At 43.7% G+C, this 17,218-nt stretch overlaps 1 protein-coding gene across 1 annotated transcript in view; it reads right to left on the reverse strand.

Annotated features, from left to right (window-relative positions):
- Positions 1–596: 596 nt before the first annotated feature.
- cdk12 (cyclin-dependent kinase 12) overlaps positions 597–17,218 on the reverse strand; it is a 65,688-nt gene continuing 49,066 nt past the window's right edge. Inside the window, exons 10-14 of the mRNA XM_041173571.1 lie at positions 14,527–14,643; positions 10,449–10,580; positions 7,922–8,124; positions 5,006–5,551; positions 597–2,657 (exon numbers count right to left, since the gene is read on the reverse strand). Of these exons, the coding sequence (XP_041029505.1) occupies positions 1,903–2,657; positions 5,006–5,551; positions 7,922–8,124; positions 10,449–10,580; positions 14,527–14,643 (1,753 nt within the window). The 3' untranslated portion in view covers positions 597–1,902. The remainder of the gene's footprint in view (positions 2,658–5,005; positions 5,552–7,921; positions 8,125–10,448; positions 10,581–14,526; positions 14,644–17,218) is intronic.

Here is a 17,218-nt window from a genome sequence, read left to right on the forward strand (position 1 = left end):
CCCACCAGACTGCAAACTGACCCTCCCAGTCCAGGCTCCTACACCCCCAGACTGCAAATTGACCCTTCCAGACTGGACTCTGACCCACCCAGACGACACACTGATGCTCCAGAGCGGACATTGACCCTCCCAGACAGGCACTGACCCACCCAGAGCAGACACTAACCCCACCAGGGTGCCCACTGACCCTCTCAAACTGCAGACTGATCTTTCCAGACCGCAGACTGGCCCTCCCAGGCTGGCCACTGATTTTCTCACACTGCAGACTGACTCTCCGAGACCACAGACAGATCCTCCCAGGCCAGACTAACTCTTCCAGACCGCAGACTGACCCTACCAGACCAACCCTCCCATACCACAGATTGTGTGCTGTATGATGGTGATCCCGTGTCCGGTAGAGAAGGGGAGGGATCTGATTACGGGTCTGGCCCTGTCTGATTTTCAGCAATGCCAGACGCTTGTTGCTCGATACTTTCGCCAATCTGAGCTAATGGAGATTTAAGAATTGGAACAGGACTCAGCACAGTCTTCAGATCTTGCTCTTTGTGACAGGAGAAGCACACAACAGGCACTCCAACAGAAACAGTCAGCAGCTGAATTTATTATTTTTTTATTAAAGTAAAATTTACTAAAAGCTGAAAAAAAATTCAGTAACCTTATCCTCAGAACAATAATTTGTTACTATAGCAACTAAACCGTGTCTTGATGTGGAGCCCACCCAGAAAGATGATGTCGAAGTAGAGGCCACTGCACTGAAATGCCACATCAGTCTACATGTGTGGGTCTCCGGGAGGTCCATGCAGACCCCCGCAGGCTCCCTCCTGCTGCCACTGGAAAGCCCAGTGACATTCTGTGCAGAAGCTCCCCACAGGGAGGCGGTGGTTGGGGGCTATGGGAGCTCATGCAATTCAAGTCACACAAGAGATGGTCCAACACAAAACCCACAGCTTGAAAGCATAAAGAGATTGGAAATGCAAGGCAATTTCTTATTCCAACATTTAGGATTATGTGGCAATTTAGCAGAATGTAAAATGGTAGAATATTAAAAAAAGTGAATAAAGAATTGAGAAAAACATGGATCAATGATGGGGTAGACGGGATCATAATCTGGATTCCATGAGGGGGATGGGTTCAACCAGAAAGAATGGAAGCAGCACTGAGTGACACTGTAGAGAAGTGCAGCAATATTTGGGTCACTGACTGAACCCGCTCACAGGTAAAGGAATTCACACCTTAAGCCAGGTGAGAACATTGTTCAGCTTTAATTGCAGCTTTGCTGAGATGCTTGTAACTTTAGAAAATAACACAACATAAAGTGGCTTCCACTGAGGCTCAGTTACAGAGAAATGAGGAGGAAATGGTCCGGGGTTTGAAACCTTTATAATAAACAGATGATACAAGCCAGTCTGCCAAGCAGATTCCAGTGTATTTCTCTGACAGCAGGCTCGTTAATAATCTTTCCACTTTAGGGATTACTCTACATATTATACTTTGGGCTTTACTTCAAGCCCACCTGCAATTCCACAGACTTCCCACAACCTGTATTGTTGCATCTTGACATGCCAACACGGCTAGAGAATTGCTCCCTCATATAATTTCCTTTCAGTATTGTCCGACAGTCTTCAAGGACTTCAATGTTTGCAAATTGATTATATAGATCATGGGGAAATCTCCCCAACAGTGTAACTTTACAGTGAAAGATTCCTCACCCTATGATAAAGGGCCTCCAGTTCACACACTGCAGATGGCTGCTTGTAAGCCAAATGATCCCCCTGTGGCCAGACCCCGCCTTGTCAGGAATGGATATGGGGGAGTGGATTTCTTCAACCCTGTCAAAGGTGATCACAGTTGCTTCTGTTCAAGGACATGATAGTAAAACAACACTAAAGGTGAGTCCCAGGGTTAGTATGGTACACCCCTCCCTCTGCCACCTCTGGTTGGTATTCTGCCATGTGCCCTGTTATACCCTGAGCCCCGCGATGGTGCATTCCAGCTCAGCCCAGTCATGGTGCTGCCGGGCACAGCACTTCCTGGCATTGGGCTACTGTAGCTGTAGTTCGGTGGTTTGGCATCTGCAGGCATGCTTGTGCTATTGCTACCTTCTGCACCAGTTACCAAAGCTGGTAAAGTAACTCTGGTAAAGTTAAACCGGTGGTCTTGATCTGCTGTAAACTGCATCGCACCCATGTCCTGGTATGTACTGGACTCTCCAAACTCACTCATTGAGCTGGGCAATGTCCTGGATTGGGTCAGTTGTTGGGAGGTGCTGGCACACACCGCAGATTTGCTGTCCAGTAACGTGTGCCCAGTCATCTCAGAGTCTCTCCTTTCACTTGTACTGACATTATCCCTGAACCCGTCTGTACCATAGCTGTTTGCTAAATGTGAGCTGCCATACTCTGGCACTCTGCTAAGTCTGTCATTCTCCTGTGATTCCTCTTTGTTGAGCAACTGCAGCAAAGCAGCTTTCACTCCTGCGTTTGGGTCCTTGGTAGAGGGGCTCACTCCCAGGTTAATTCGACAATCAGTATCGCCCAAGGTGGGTGGGGGGCCAGGGGGCTCTGGCGGTCGCTGGTCTGGAGGAAGAATTCGAGTTTGACTGAGTGCAGGAGGCAGCCCAGGAACCTTTACATCCAGTTTAGTGAGGGCAGCACCATCTAGACAGAAAATACAAGGTACTGGTTATTGCCACATTACTGGTCCCCACTGGCCTGTTCCACTGTGATTTACTTCCATGGTCACTCCACCCTTAAACCAATGCACACCATTCATATTTGGACCACAAGCAATAACAGGCTGCTCTACTGCAGCAGCTATCACAGCTGAGCTAAAGCCTTTCCTGACTTGCCCAATTTCAGAACAAAGGGGCATTAATATATGTGATGGGCAATGGAGATTGAATTCAGTGTCAGTAAATGTGAGATAGGCCATTTCTGGTAAAAAAAAGATATAGGTTGAGATTATACTGACTAGTGAGAAGAAAGATTCGGGTATTCAGCTCAGATTACATTAAAAGCAGCATCTCAAGTGGATAAGGTCGTTAAAAAAAATGGAAGCTTTTTTATGTAAAAAGCAACAGTATATAAAAGCTGAGATGTAATGGAGAATTTATATAACCTCAGTAAGACCACAAGTTGAGACTTTGTGCAATTTTAGGTCAACACTATAGGAAGGACATGGAGGCCTGAGAGAGGGATCAGTGTGGATTCAAGGATGCAGCCAGATACAAGGAAATACAAATATGAAGAAAGGCTTGAAAAATTGGGACTGGTTTCATTAGGACAGAGCAAATTAGGGTGTGATTTGATAGATGTGTTTAAAATTATGACAGGATGGGACAGAGCAGGTAGAAAGAGAATGTTTCATTAATTCAGGGGTTAGAGACCGAGGGGTTAGAGATATAAGGTTAGTGTAGAGGTTTAGCACAAAGAAGAAACCTTTTTACACAGAGGATTGTGAGGCTGAAACACATTACAGGAGTGACTGAAGAGACTGTGTCAACACTGAAGAATAAGTTAGGTGGCTGAAGGAATGGAGAATGAAATTGTATGGGAACAGGTTGGGTATATGGGGACAGGTTGGGTATATGGGGACAGGTTGGGTATATGGGAACAGGTTGGGTATATGGGAACAGGTTGGGTATATGGGAACAGGTTGGGTATATGGGATTAGGGTACGGTTCGTGGAGGGGACCGGTGGGATGAACTTCCTGCTTCCATGTGCAAACCTCTAAGCACGTTTCCCCTTCATTAAACTTGAATCCTTGAAACCTGTTGCCTGACATCAGGTAACTGAACACAGCCCAAAGACTAAAACAGGAACACTCCAACTCTTTTCTATCTCAAATACACTGGAACCCCCACAACTCTTTTCGCACTGAATCGTGGAGCACAGTTGAACTCACATCTCATGGAGCTACTGCAAACCCCAGCAGAAACTTTCAAATTTTAGGACATTAAACCCTTGATAAGGAGATACAAGAAGGATTGAACAAGTCATGTGTTAGTAAAGGGTGCAGAACATCTCAATGTTTACTGAGGGAAACTATCAACTGTCATAATGAGTTGATAAATCAGACTGTTTACCAGCAATAGTGGGGTCTGCCAGCAATAACAGAATCGTAACAGCACAGGAGGCGGCCATTTGGCCCATTATACCCACACTGGCTCTCCAAATGAGTAATGCACCTGTTGCCATTCCCCCACCTTCTCCCTGTAACCCGGCACATTCTTCCTTTTCAGATAACAATCCAACTACACCACTTGGTCTCGAGTGAACCAGCCTCCTTCACACTCTCAGGCTGTGCAATCCAAGTTCTAACCACTTGCTGTGTGAAAAAGTTCTTCCTCATGTTGCCATTGGTTCTTTTACCAATTACCTTAAATCTGTGCCCTCTTGTTTTTGTTCCTTCCACCCATGGAAACAGCTTCTCCCTATCTACTCTGTTTGGACCCACCATGATTTTGTATACCTCTATCAAATCTCCTTTCAGCCATCTTTGCTCCAAGGAAAACAGTCCTAACTTCTCCATCCTTTCCATGTAACTGAAGTTCCTCATCCCTGGAACCTTTCACTTTTTTTTGCACCCTTTCTAGTGCTTTCACATTCTTCCTAAAGTGTGGCACCCTGAACTCGATGCAATACTCCAGTTGAGCCAAACCAGTGTTCTACATAAGCTTAACATAACTTCCTTGCTTTTGTACTCTACGCCCTAGGATGCTGCATGATTTATTAACCGCACTCTCAACATGCCCTGCCACCCTCAATGATTTGTGCATAGTTACACACAGGTCCCTCTGCTCCTGCACCCACTTTATAATTGTGCCCTTTATTTTGTTGTCTCTCTGTGCTCTTCCTACGAAAATGAATCACTTCACATTTCTCTGCATTCAATTTCATCTGCCACTTGTCCATGCATTCCACCAGTGAGATTCAACAGCAGGGAAAGGCAATTTATTGTGAAGTAGCTGAGGGATGATTTACACTTGTAAAGAGTAATAGTTACCTGTGGCATCAGTAGTGGTAGTGGCAGTCTGCAGCTGCTGTGGTCCATCACTCGCTTTGATGCCATTACTTTCTTCAGGCACTGTAGCGGGTTCCTGAGTTTTAATCAGCTGACTCAGTAAAACAGTCAACAAGTTCTGTGTGTCGGTCTGGGGGTCAGCCGCCTGAGATATGGACTGAGATGGCTGGGTTGGTGGCGCCTGTGGTAGGGCAGCAAGGGTCTGCGGAAGCGGAGCTGGTACTGGTGGTAGGGGCGTTGCAGCAGATGGGACCGGTGCTGCTGTCGGAGCAGGTTGGATGGATGGTACAGGGGAGGATGTACTTTGAGTCACTGTGGAAGGCTGAGCATCCTGCTGCTGACTGGTGGCCTCAGCCAGAGCCACGAGTGATTGGCTAAGGACGTTCCACTGCTGTTGTGTCTCTGGGTTAGTACTGACATTCAATGCTTGCGCCAGCTGGGTGAGGCTGAGGTTGGTCTGTGTCTGGAGCAGGTTGAGCAGCACTGCTAACTCATTCTGGTTTAGTTGTTGTGCAGCGTCTCTGATGCCTACACAAAACAAAGTAAGGTTCAAAACTCTTACTGATCACTCTGACCACAGGTTACATTTGTCAGACTACCATCGCTTTATACATATTTAAGATAAGGCACATTCCACGCAGCAACGTGCAACAGGCATTTATGGTTAATCCCAAATGGCTAATCCCATTTTTAATGAGTAATTAATAAATCAGTAATAGTCACCCTTAATGGGTCATGTGATGTCAAAACTCATTTTTACATAGCTTGTGAACTTTAACCTGTGTGTATTATTTGGTAAAATGGAAAGGCAAAGTGTGAGAGTTTTTTTTGATCAGTGAGTGCTGTACTTCCTTGGTTACTGAATGGTGATCAACGTTTGTTAAGTAAATACAGACGTGATGGACGAAGTTGTGTGTAAAGTATTTTCTACTAACGTGAGAATATGGGCTAAAACTGTGTCATCACAGGCATATCTGTGGCTAGTCAGCGATTGCTACTGGATTATAATGATTCAGCCATTTATATTTCTATCCATATGTAAAAAATCTTATGTTTAAACAAAATAAGAACATAAACCACCTTGCTGACCACTCACTTAAATTGTCCATAGCTCTTTGCAGTCTCTTGATGCCCTCTCCATGCAGTTTACATTCCTACTTAGCTTTGTGTCATCAGCAATCTTGGATATATTACTCTTGTTTTCTTCTTAATAATCTCCAAGTCATTAACATAGATTGCAAATAGCTGAGGTCCCAGTCTGCCAACTTGAAAATGCCTTGTTTATCCTTACTCTCTGCTTCCTCTCCTTAACCAAATTTCTATACATGATAAAATATTGCCCTCATTTCCATTAGTCTTTGCCTTTTGTGTGGTACTTTATCGAATGCCTTTTGGAAATCCAAATTTACTACCTCTATTGGCTCTCCTTTATCTACCCTAGTTTGCATGCATTTCCTGTCAAGGTTTTTCAATATAATTTGCTAAACCTGCATTTATTTTGGAAACTGTCTATGTAACCATCAGTAGAAGTGCTGCATCACCAAGGCATCGGGGAATGTAACTCTTTCGGCTACAAACCTGTTTCCATCTGTTTCAGATGAATTTACATTGTTTCATAGTTTGCCATTGTGAGATGTGAACTCTTGATCTTGGGGTTACAAACCCAGTACCATAACCACTTGGCTACTTAGGCCAAGCTCGGGGAATGTAGTTACAGTTCCATCAGGAATTTAGTAATTTAGAATGCTAGAAAATAAATAATTGAGCAATAAAGCAATTGAAAATGAAGAACGTATGACTTCAAAATTAAGAGTGATTTGCATCTAGTGTCCTGTTTCAATTCTCCCCTCACCCTCTAACCCTGCTTCACATAAACACTACACTTAGTTTTTCTTTTATTCTTTCATGCGATGTGGGTGTCACTGGCTGGGCCAGCATTTATTGCCCATCCTTAATTGCCCTTGAGAAGGTGGTGGTGAGCTGCCTTCTTGAACCGCTGCAGTCTGTGCGCTGTAGGTACATCCACAGTGCTGTTAGGGAGGAATTTTGACCCAGCGACTAGAAGGAACAGTGATATATTTCCAAGTCAGGATGGTGAGTGCCTTGGAGGGGAACTTCCAAGCAGTGATGTTCCCATCTATCTGCTGCCCTTGTCCTTCTGGATGGTAGAGGTTGTGGGTTTGAAAGGTGCTAAGCAGCCTTAGTGGATTCCTGCAGTGCATCTTGTGGATGGTACATACTGCTGCTACTGTGCATCAGTGGTGGAGGGAGCGAATGTTTGTGGTTAGGGTGCAAATCAAATGGGCTGTTTTGCCCTGGATGGTGACCATCATTGAATATTGACTAGTAACTTTACTAAAAGTGAAAAGACCTTGGAGGGGCAATAACCATCATATAAGATGATGAGAAAACATTTCATAAAACATTCACGATATAGGGGATATATTTTACTTTGTCACTGGGTTTTACCTAGAACAGTGGTGAGAGTTTAGAATGAATTCCTTGCTTGTGTAGTGCTACTGGAGGACCAGTGGGTGTCAAAAGTGCCTGTCTTTTTTTGTCACTAAACTCCATCCATCTCAGCCTGTCCTTATACTATGAAGCAACCAGCAGGTATCAGCAATGGTTACACATGGAGTGCCCCAGAAAAATCGTGCAAATTGTTACCCAGCAACAGCTGTGCTGCTGATAAGTGAGGGATCCATACACGAGAAGTCTGCTTCGTACTAGGAGGAAGCAATGTACTTAGCCATCTATCTGACTGATCACAAAACTTCTCAAACATCAATCACGCACTCCCTGAAATACAGATATTCAAATCTCCGTCAAAGTTCCCTGCGTAATTTCTCTGAGTAGTCTGACCAACAGCAATGATGATTTTCATTCAGACTGACTCACCGCCCACGTCTGTGGTGCTGCTCTGTGCTTTACTCTGTCCTGGTGGGGCAATCTGTGGTGTGCTGTTCCTACTGTCATCAGTGCTGATCACGGTTTCTTTACGAGCTGTCTTTTGCACAGGCGGATCTTCAATGATTCCTGCTTGCTTCTGTCGTCGACGCTTTTTACTCCAGAGCTCGTGGCAATCCTGCCAGTGAGGAAGGCTGAAAAATAGTTTTTAAAAAGCACACGCTAAAAACTTTGACAAGAGCAAAATATTGCAGATGTTGGAAATCTGAATTAGCATGTTCTGCTTATATAACACTAAAGACTCTACAAGGCAGACAAATTAAAACGATTACACATGGAACTAAAGTGACAGGGAGTATTACATCAGTCCAAATACTGAACCATCACTCAAATTCTGATTCCCACCTACAGAACCTTCCCAATATCTCATTCTCTCACTTTATCAAACAAACTATGACATGCTTACAGTTCAGTCATTTCCCACCCCTAATAGCCTCATCCCTAACAATTCATGACAATCCCAATCCCTAACAACCCTATTACAGTTTAGGTGGGGCAGTACCAAAGGAGTGCTGCACTGTTAAAGGGTCAGTACTGAGGGAATGCTGCACTGTCAGAGGGTCACTGTGCTGCACTGTTAAAGGGTCAGTACTAAGGAAGTGCTGCACTGTCGGAGGGTCGGTACTTTTTAAAAATATTCATTCTAGGGATGTGGCCATCCTTAACTGCCCTTGTTTAGAGGGCATTTAAAAGTCAGCCACGTTGCTGTGGGTCTGGCATCACGTGGAGGCCAGAGCAGGTAAGGATGGCAGATTTCCTTCCCTAAAGGACATTAGTGAACCAGATGGGTTTTTACAACAATCAACAAAGGTTTCATGGTCATCACTAGACTTTTAATTCCAGATTTTTCTTGAATTCAAATTCCACCATCTGCTGTGGCAGGATTCAAACCCGGGTCCCCAGAGCATTACCCTGAGTCTCTGGATCACTAGTCCAGTGATAATACCACTACGTCATCGCCTCCCCATACTGAGGGAGTGCTGCACTGTCAGAGGGTCAGTATTGAGGGAGTGCCGCACTGTCACAGGGTGAGTACTGAAGGAGCACTGCACTGTCGGAGGTTCAGTACTGAGGGAGTGCCGCACTGTCACAGGGTGAGTACTGAAGGAGCACTGCACTGTCGGAGGTTCAGTACTGAGGGAGTGCCGCACAGTCACAGGGTGAGTACTGAGGGAGCACTGCACTGTCGGAGGTTCAGTACTGAGGGAGTGCCGCACAGTCACAGGGTGAGTACTGAAGGAGCACTGCACTGTCGGAGGTTCAGTACTGAGGCAATGCTGCGCTGTCGGAGGGTCATTACTGAAGGAGCGCCGCACTGTTGGAGGGTCAGTACCGAGGGAGTGATGCATTGTCAGAGGGTCAGTACTGAGGGAGTGCTGCACTGTCAGAGGGTCAGTACTGAGGGAGTGCTGCGCTGTCGGAGGGTCATTACTGAAGGAGCGCCGCACTGTTGGAGTGTCAGTACCGAGGGAGTGCTGCACTGTCAGAGGGTCAGTACTGAGGGAGTGCTGCACTGTTGAAGTCATCATTTTACAATTGAGCTGAGGCCCTTTGTGCCTGTTGCAATGGATGTAAAGATTGGCACTATTTCATTTTCAGTTCTTCCAACATCCTGGCTAAAATTCCTCCCTCAACCAACACCATCAAAACATATTAACTGGTATTTTATCTTAACTGTGTCTGCAGGATCTTTTTCTGCTCAAACTGGCTGCTGTGTTTTCTAACATTGACAGACAACAAATAAACAGAGGAATTGGTTTACTGTTATGAGGACTGTAAGTGACTGTAAGACAGTTTAGGACAGCAGTTTCCAAACTGTGGGTCACAACCCCATTGGGTCTCAAGAAATAAAATCACATTCATCTTCTGTCCCCTCGCTTTGTCCTGGCAGTGAGAGGTAAGCAATCACAAGACAAACTCCCAGTGCTGGGACACTGATCCACTGTGGAGGCTCTGATCAGGCATGCTGTGATGAAAATATACGTCTATGGAAATGCTTCAGAGATTTTCCTGAGCTTCTTCCAGAGTGGAGACGATGGAAGCAGGTGTGGATTTAGCAACCAGCAGCAGCCCGGTCACAAAGGGCCTGGAACTTTCATCACAAATTTTCATGTTTATTTGATGTATTATAAGTTGATGTGTAATATGCAAACTTTAATAATTATATGCTGAATGTTACTGTGCTGCTTTGTCTTTGCTGGCATCTGAGATGTGTTAATTTTCAAATGTTAAAATGGGGTTGTATTAGAAAAAAGTCTGGGAAGCACTGGTCTAGAATACTGGCACTGTAGAGGTCTCATTTAATATAGAGAAATGTGAGATGAAACATTTTAAAAGGGAGAACAAGATGAGAGCATAAACACACAATGGTAAAACTTTAAAAAGGAGAGAGCAATGTAAAATATCACTTCTTCCTAAGTCTCAAAAATCCAGAATAGCTGTTGGCACTGATACTTACTCAGGAGGTGGCATTTTTGTGGGATCGACATTTTTCAGGAAATCACTCTGGAGGGTCTGCTCAGCAGTGCAGCGTTTGCTGGGGTCAAGGGTCAGCATGTGATCAAGTAGATCCAGTGCAGGGAGAGGAATGCTGCAGAGACAGCAAATATCAACATTCTTACATTCAGAAACAACAGATGTGTTCAACTCCAAAAACCCAGGGAAACTCAGTCTATATCGAAGTCTCAGCTTAAAAACCCAAAGCTACAATAAAGGCAGAGAAAAGCATTAAAAAAAATTCACTGTGCATTGCCAGCAGCTACAGATAATACACCATATTAAACAGCTACTGCCACATAAATAAAACTAGCCAATGTTCAACCACAAACTCCAAGCATCAGTGTCCACTCTGGTGAAGGTCAACCTACGTAACGCTGTGCTGTACCTGTCCTGGGAGTGTTTGATGGGGACAGTGTAGAGGGAGCTTTACTCTGTATCTAACCCCGTGCTGTACCTGTCCTGGGAGTGTTTGATGGGGACAGTGTAGAGGGAGCTTTACTCTGTATCTAACCCCGTGCTGTACCTGTCCTGGGAGTGTTTGATGGGGACCGTGTAGAGGGAGCTTTACTCTGTATCTAACCCCGTGCTGTACCTGTCCTGGGAGTGTTTGATGGGGACAGTGTAGAGGGAGATTTACTCTGTATCTAACCCCGTGCTGTACCTGTCCTGGGAGTGTTTGATGGGGACAGTGTAGAGGGATCTTTACTCTGTATCTAACCCCGTGCTGTACCTGTCCTGGGAGTGTTTGACGGAGACAGTGCAGAGGGAGCTTTACTCTGTATCGAACCCTGTGCTGTACCTCTCTTTGTTGGGTTTATCCTTACACTATTTTTTGTACAGGAGTGTAACTTTTGAAATTCTCCCATCTTCTGCCATCACCCCCGTATCTAAGGAGGATTGGAAGATCTTGGCAAGTGCCTCCACAATTTCCTCACTTACTCCCGTCAGTATCCTTGGATGCAACTCATCCAGCCCAAGGGATTTATCGACTTTAAAATACAGCTAGCCTTTCTAATACTTCTCTTTAGCAATTTTTAGTCCATCCGGAGTCTCAACTAATTCCTCTTTCACTGACTTTGATAGTATCTACCCTCTTGATGAACACTGATGCAAAATATTCATTCAGTACCTTATTCTTGCCCTCTGGCTCCACGCATAAATCCCCATTTTGATCCCTAATCGGCTCCACCCCTCCTCCTGCTACCTTTTTACTATTTATATTCCCATAAAAGACTTTGGAATTCCATTTTATGTTAACTGCCAGTCTCTTATCATACTCCTCCTTTGCCTCTTTTCTTTTTCACTTCCCCTCTAAACTTGCTATATTCTGCCTGGATCTCACTTGTATTATCAATCTGACATCTGTCATACACACCCTTTTTCTGTTTTATCTTACTCTCTATCTCTTTCATCATCCAGGAAGCTATGGCTTTGTTCGTCTTACTTTTCCCTCTTGTAGGAATGGATCTCAAATGTACTTGAATCATGTTCTCTTTAAAGGCAGTCCACAGTTTGTTACAGTTTTGCCTGCCAATCTTCAACTCAGTTTACCTGGGCCTGATCTGTTTTCATCACACCTAGATTAATTATTTTTATTCTAGGTTATTCCTTGTCTTTTCCATAGCTAACCTAAACTTTATGATACAATAATCACTGTACCCTAAATGTTCTCCACTAACAATTAATCCATGGGCTCATCTTAATCCCAAGAGCAAGATCCAGCAACACCTTTTTTCTCTTTAGGCCACAAAAACTGATCATGATAACTCACCTGAAGACACTTCAGAATTGCTTCTTTTCTCTGCACTTTACACCAATACTATTCCAACCAATATTAAGATAATTAAATCCCACTTAACAACCCTAGTCTTTTACAACACTCTGTAATTTCTCTGCAAAGTTGTTGACAGTGTAGAGGGAGCTTTACACTGTATCTAACCCCGTGCTGTACCTGTCCTGGGAGTGTTTGATGGGGATAGTGTAGAGGGAGCTTTACTCTGTATCTAACCCCGTGCTGTACCTGTCCTGGGAGTGTTTGATGGGGACAGTGTAGAGGGAGCTTTACTCTGTATCTAACCCCGTGCTGTACCTGTCCTGGGAGTGTTTGATGGGGACAGTGTAGAGGGAGCTTTATTTCTCCCAGGTGTGAGAAGGACAGCAGCTGGGCTGCATGAAAGTGTTACAATGCTGCTCGTGGCTCGCTCCTCTGCCTGACCAAACGATGACTTGAGCAATAATTGGAAGAACTGTCACTGGAATGCACACAAAATAACTCAGATTTAAGCATCTTTACTGTACAGTGTGACAAATATTAATTTTTAAATTCAGATTATTGCCTCAATTTCCTTGAGCCGAGAGCCCACTGACCGTCACTGGAGTGCCCACTGGCTCAGAGTCTCCACTGAACTTTACAGGCCAGTCAGTTTAACCTTGTTGTAGAAAAGTTTTTAGAAATACTAACCTGGGACAAAATTAACAGTTAAATGGACAAATGTGAATTAATTAAGTAAACCCGGCAGGGATTTGTTAAAGACAAACCATGTTTAACTAGCTTGATTGAGTTTCATGAACAGAGAGGGCTGAAGAGGGTAATGTGGCTGAGGGTAATAGATGTACATGGACTTCCAAAAAGCGTTTGAGAAAGTGCCAATAACAGGCTTGCCAGCAAAGCTGAAGTTCATAGAATAAGAGATATAGTGGCAGCATGGATACAAAATTGGCTGAGTGATAGGAAAGACTGGGTAATGGTGAATTTTTTTTGGTCTACTGGAATGAATACAGTGGAGTTTGCCAGGGATTGGTACTAGGACAACTGCTTTTCTTGACATATAGATTCATGAGCGAGATTTGGGTATACAGAGCATAATTTAAAAATTTGCAGATGTTACAAAACATGGAAGAATTGTGAACTGTGAGGAAGATAGTGATAAGCTCCAAGAAGGAATATACAGCCTGCCGGAATAGGCAGACACTTTACAGAGGAAATTTATTGTAGAGAAGTATGAAATGATATATTTTGGTAGGAAGAATGAGGAGAGGCAATATAAAATAAAGTACACAATTCTAAAGGACGTTCAAGAGCAGAGAAACTGGGGGGGTATATGTGCACAAATCGTTGAAAACGGCAGGGCAGTTTGAGAAAATGATTAAAAGGAATTAGCAATCCTGGGTTTTATAAATAAAGGCATAGAGTAAAAAACATGGAAGTTATAATGAACCTTTATACTTATTTTGCCTGAACTGGAGTAGTGTGGCCACTTCTGGGCACCACACTTTAGGAAGAGTGTGAAAGTATTGCAGAGAGTGCAGAAAAGATTTACAAGAATTGTACCAGAGATGAGGGACTTCAGTTATGTGGATAGACAGGAAAAAACTGGGGTTGTTCTCCCTAGAGAAGGTTGAAAGGAGGTTTGATAGGGTTTTTCAAAATCATGAGAGGTCTAGACAGAGTAGATACAGAAAAACTGTTTCCATTGACAGAAGTGTATAGAACCAGATGACACTGATATAAGGTGAATGTCAAAAGACCAATGGCAGAATGGAAGAAAGCTTTTTATCCAGGAAGTGGTTAGGATCTAGAATGCACTGCCTGAGAGTGTGGTGGAAGCAGATTTAATCATAAGTTTGAAAAGGGAAATGGATAAGTACCTGGTGAGAAAAAACTGGCAGAGTTTTGGGGAAAGGGCTGGGTATTGGGACCACCTAAGTTGCTCTTGTAGAGAGCTGCCATGGACAGGGCCAAACAGTCTCCTTCAGTGCTGTAACCATTCTGTAATTCGTAATTCTAAGATATAAAATAAATCTTTATTCATACTGTCCCCATTAAACACTCCCAGGTCAGGTACAGCACGGGGTTACATACAGAGTAAAGCTCCCTTGACACTGTCCCCATAAAATACTCCCAGGACAGATACAGCACGGGGTTAGATACAGAGTAAAGCTGCCTCTACACTGCTCCCTTGAGACACTTCCAAGGTCAGGTTTAACATCCATTACACTGAACTCCTGCTGTCACATTGACTGTTATTGAAGCTTACAATGCAAACTCTTCACGAAGGCGTCTCCGATATTGCTTCTTCGGTTTCATCGTGTGAAAATACGGCAGTTTAATGACATCAGGCCAAGCAGCAGGACAAGGGCTGCCGCATAATCGACTGAGAAAACAAAAGCACAGAACAGAATGATCATCTCCAACCAGAAACACCTCAGTGAAACCTTCATTCATTCTTTCAATGATGCCAGAGAAGTGACTAATATTTCCTTGGCAAAACAAACCCCCAATTGGTGTGGTTAGGAAATCAATCACAATGGTCCAACTGTCAGCATGCAAGTGTCATGTGTATGGCCTTGCAAAGAATACTTGTAGCAAATCTACACTAGTCATAGGCTGTGTTGTTAGAACTTTTACAAGTGTATAAAAAGCAGGAAAATGTTGGCCCCATAGAAGCAGAGACAGGAGCAACTATCATGGAAATGAGGAAATGGCAGACATTGAACAAATATTCTGTGTCTACCTTCACAACAGAAGACACAAATTACATATCAGAAATAGAGTGAGGAATGTGAGGTATCACTGAAAAAGCTGTCATTCTCATTGGTATCCACGAGAAACACATTTTCGGTGGAATGACCCCTAATCTCACATCCCTTGCATATTTCTGAAATGTAGATGATATGTTTGCAATATTTGAATCTGCAGCTGCATATAAGAATTTCCTTATACACCTTAATGCGCTCCACCCTGCACTCAGACTCACCTTTAAAATGGCGCATTTAGCGAGCATCCTTTCTTCGATGCGCTAGTTGAGAAATCCGCTAATAGGCTCTCTACCACCATCTACCTCAAGCCTACCTTCACAGATGAATGTGTGTGTTTGGATTCCTACAGTTCCACGTGCTGTAAGATTGTCCTAATCGGCAACCTCATAAATAGCTATGTGCACATCTTGCAAGCTTGATGGTGAAATAGGGCACATCAAAACAATCCTGCACGATAATGGCGACCCCAATCAGATCATTGCTCACTAAGTATAGCACATACTCACGAATGGGCCTAAGATCACCACTTTTGGACATGAAAAGTGCCCAGTCTACCTCAAATTACCTTGTATCTAAATATTTGAGCAACAGGTGAAGTTTGCCGTTTCACGCTGCTACTATGCAGCAGCAACAGAAGTGGTATTCTCCACTAACAGATGCTGCCGTCAAGCCAAAAAGATGTTCTGCCTAATACACAAATGAGTAATGTGGTATGAGTTTCACTGTGATGCCAGGTATGTAGGCGGTACATCCCTATGACTGGCTGCTGTATCAAACAGCACATCTCTTTGGCTGCTCGCAATAGGTAGCATATTGACCGTAATCAACCAGCCCATGCAAGAAAAACCCAGATAATAATGTTAGATGTGATTCCGCGATTGGCCAACACTTGCTGAACAATCCCAAGCGTGCTAAGGATTACACTTACAACCAATGAGGCTCACTTATGCTTGCTAGAAACTACATATAATCATACATGGAGACTTGTCCTCTGTAGACAAAAGGAACATGTCCAGGCATTACACCATTTTTTTTAATTAAACAAAAGCTTGGGTATTGTTCCCTGGTGCATTCTCCATGGCAATACCTCGACCAATCAGAGTCAACTTGCCAACAAGTTAGCGCCCTTTTCTCAGGCAGTATAAACTGTTGTTTCCTTTGAAATTTGGTATTCTTGCATCTGGCCTGATGAGTGCAAGACAAAATGCTTCGACAGCATGTCTCTTTTTTCAGCAATACTCAAGTTCTGTACTTCCAAATGACTATTTAATTAAGATAATTAATATCAACAGAGAAAAATATATTGGGACTAAAGCCAACAAGCCCCAGGACCTGATGGCCTTCATCCTGGGGTTCTAAAAGAGATAGCTGCAAAGATAGTGGATGTGTTGGTTATGATTTTCAAAAATTCCCAGGATGCAATAACGGTCCCAGCAAATTGGAAGTTAACATAAGAGCAGGATAAGCAGTCGGCTTCTCAAGCCTGCTCTGCCATTCATTCAGATCATGGCTGATCATATACTCCACCAGCCAGGAAAAACATCTTATCTACATCTATCCTGTCACACCCTGTAAGAATTCTGAAAGTTTCAATGAGATAGCAATTATAGCACCACTATTCAAGGAGGAAGAGAGAAAACAGGGAACGACAACTCACCGCTACCTCTCAAGGGCAATTAGGGATGGGTAACAAATGCTGTCCTAGCCAAAGACGCCCACACCTCATGAAAGAATAAATTTTAAAAACAAAGCCTGACATCAGTCATCAGGAAATTGCTGGAATCTTTTTTATTCTTTTATAGGATGTGGGCATCACTGGCAAGACCAGCATTTATTGCTATTACTCTAGAACTGAGTGGCTTGCTAGGCTAATTCAGAGGGTAGTTAAGAATCAACCACATTGCTGTGGGTCTGGAGTCACATGTACTCCAGATCAGGTAAGGAAGGCAGGTTTCCTTTCCTAAAGGACATTAGTGAACCAGGTGGGTTTTTACAACAATCAATGATAGCTGTCATGCTCACCATTACTAGCTTGAGACTAGATTTCAATTCGAGATTTATCAATTGAATTTAAGTTCCACTGGCTGCCGCGGTGGGATTTGAGCCCGTGTCCCCACAGCATTAGCTTGGATCTCGGGATTACTAGTCCAGTGACATTACCACTGTGCCATCATCTCTACCTAATTAAGA

The sequence above is a fragment of the Carcharodon carcharias genome, chromosome 23 (genome assembly GCF_017639515.1).
Source record: "Carcharodon carcharias isolate sCarCar2 chromosome 23, sCarCar2.pri, whole genome shotgun sequence".
NCBI lineage: Eukaryota > Metazoa > Chordata > Chondrichthyes > Lamniformes > Lamnidae > Carcharodon > Carcharodon carcharias.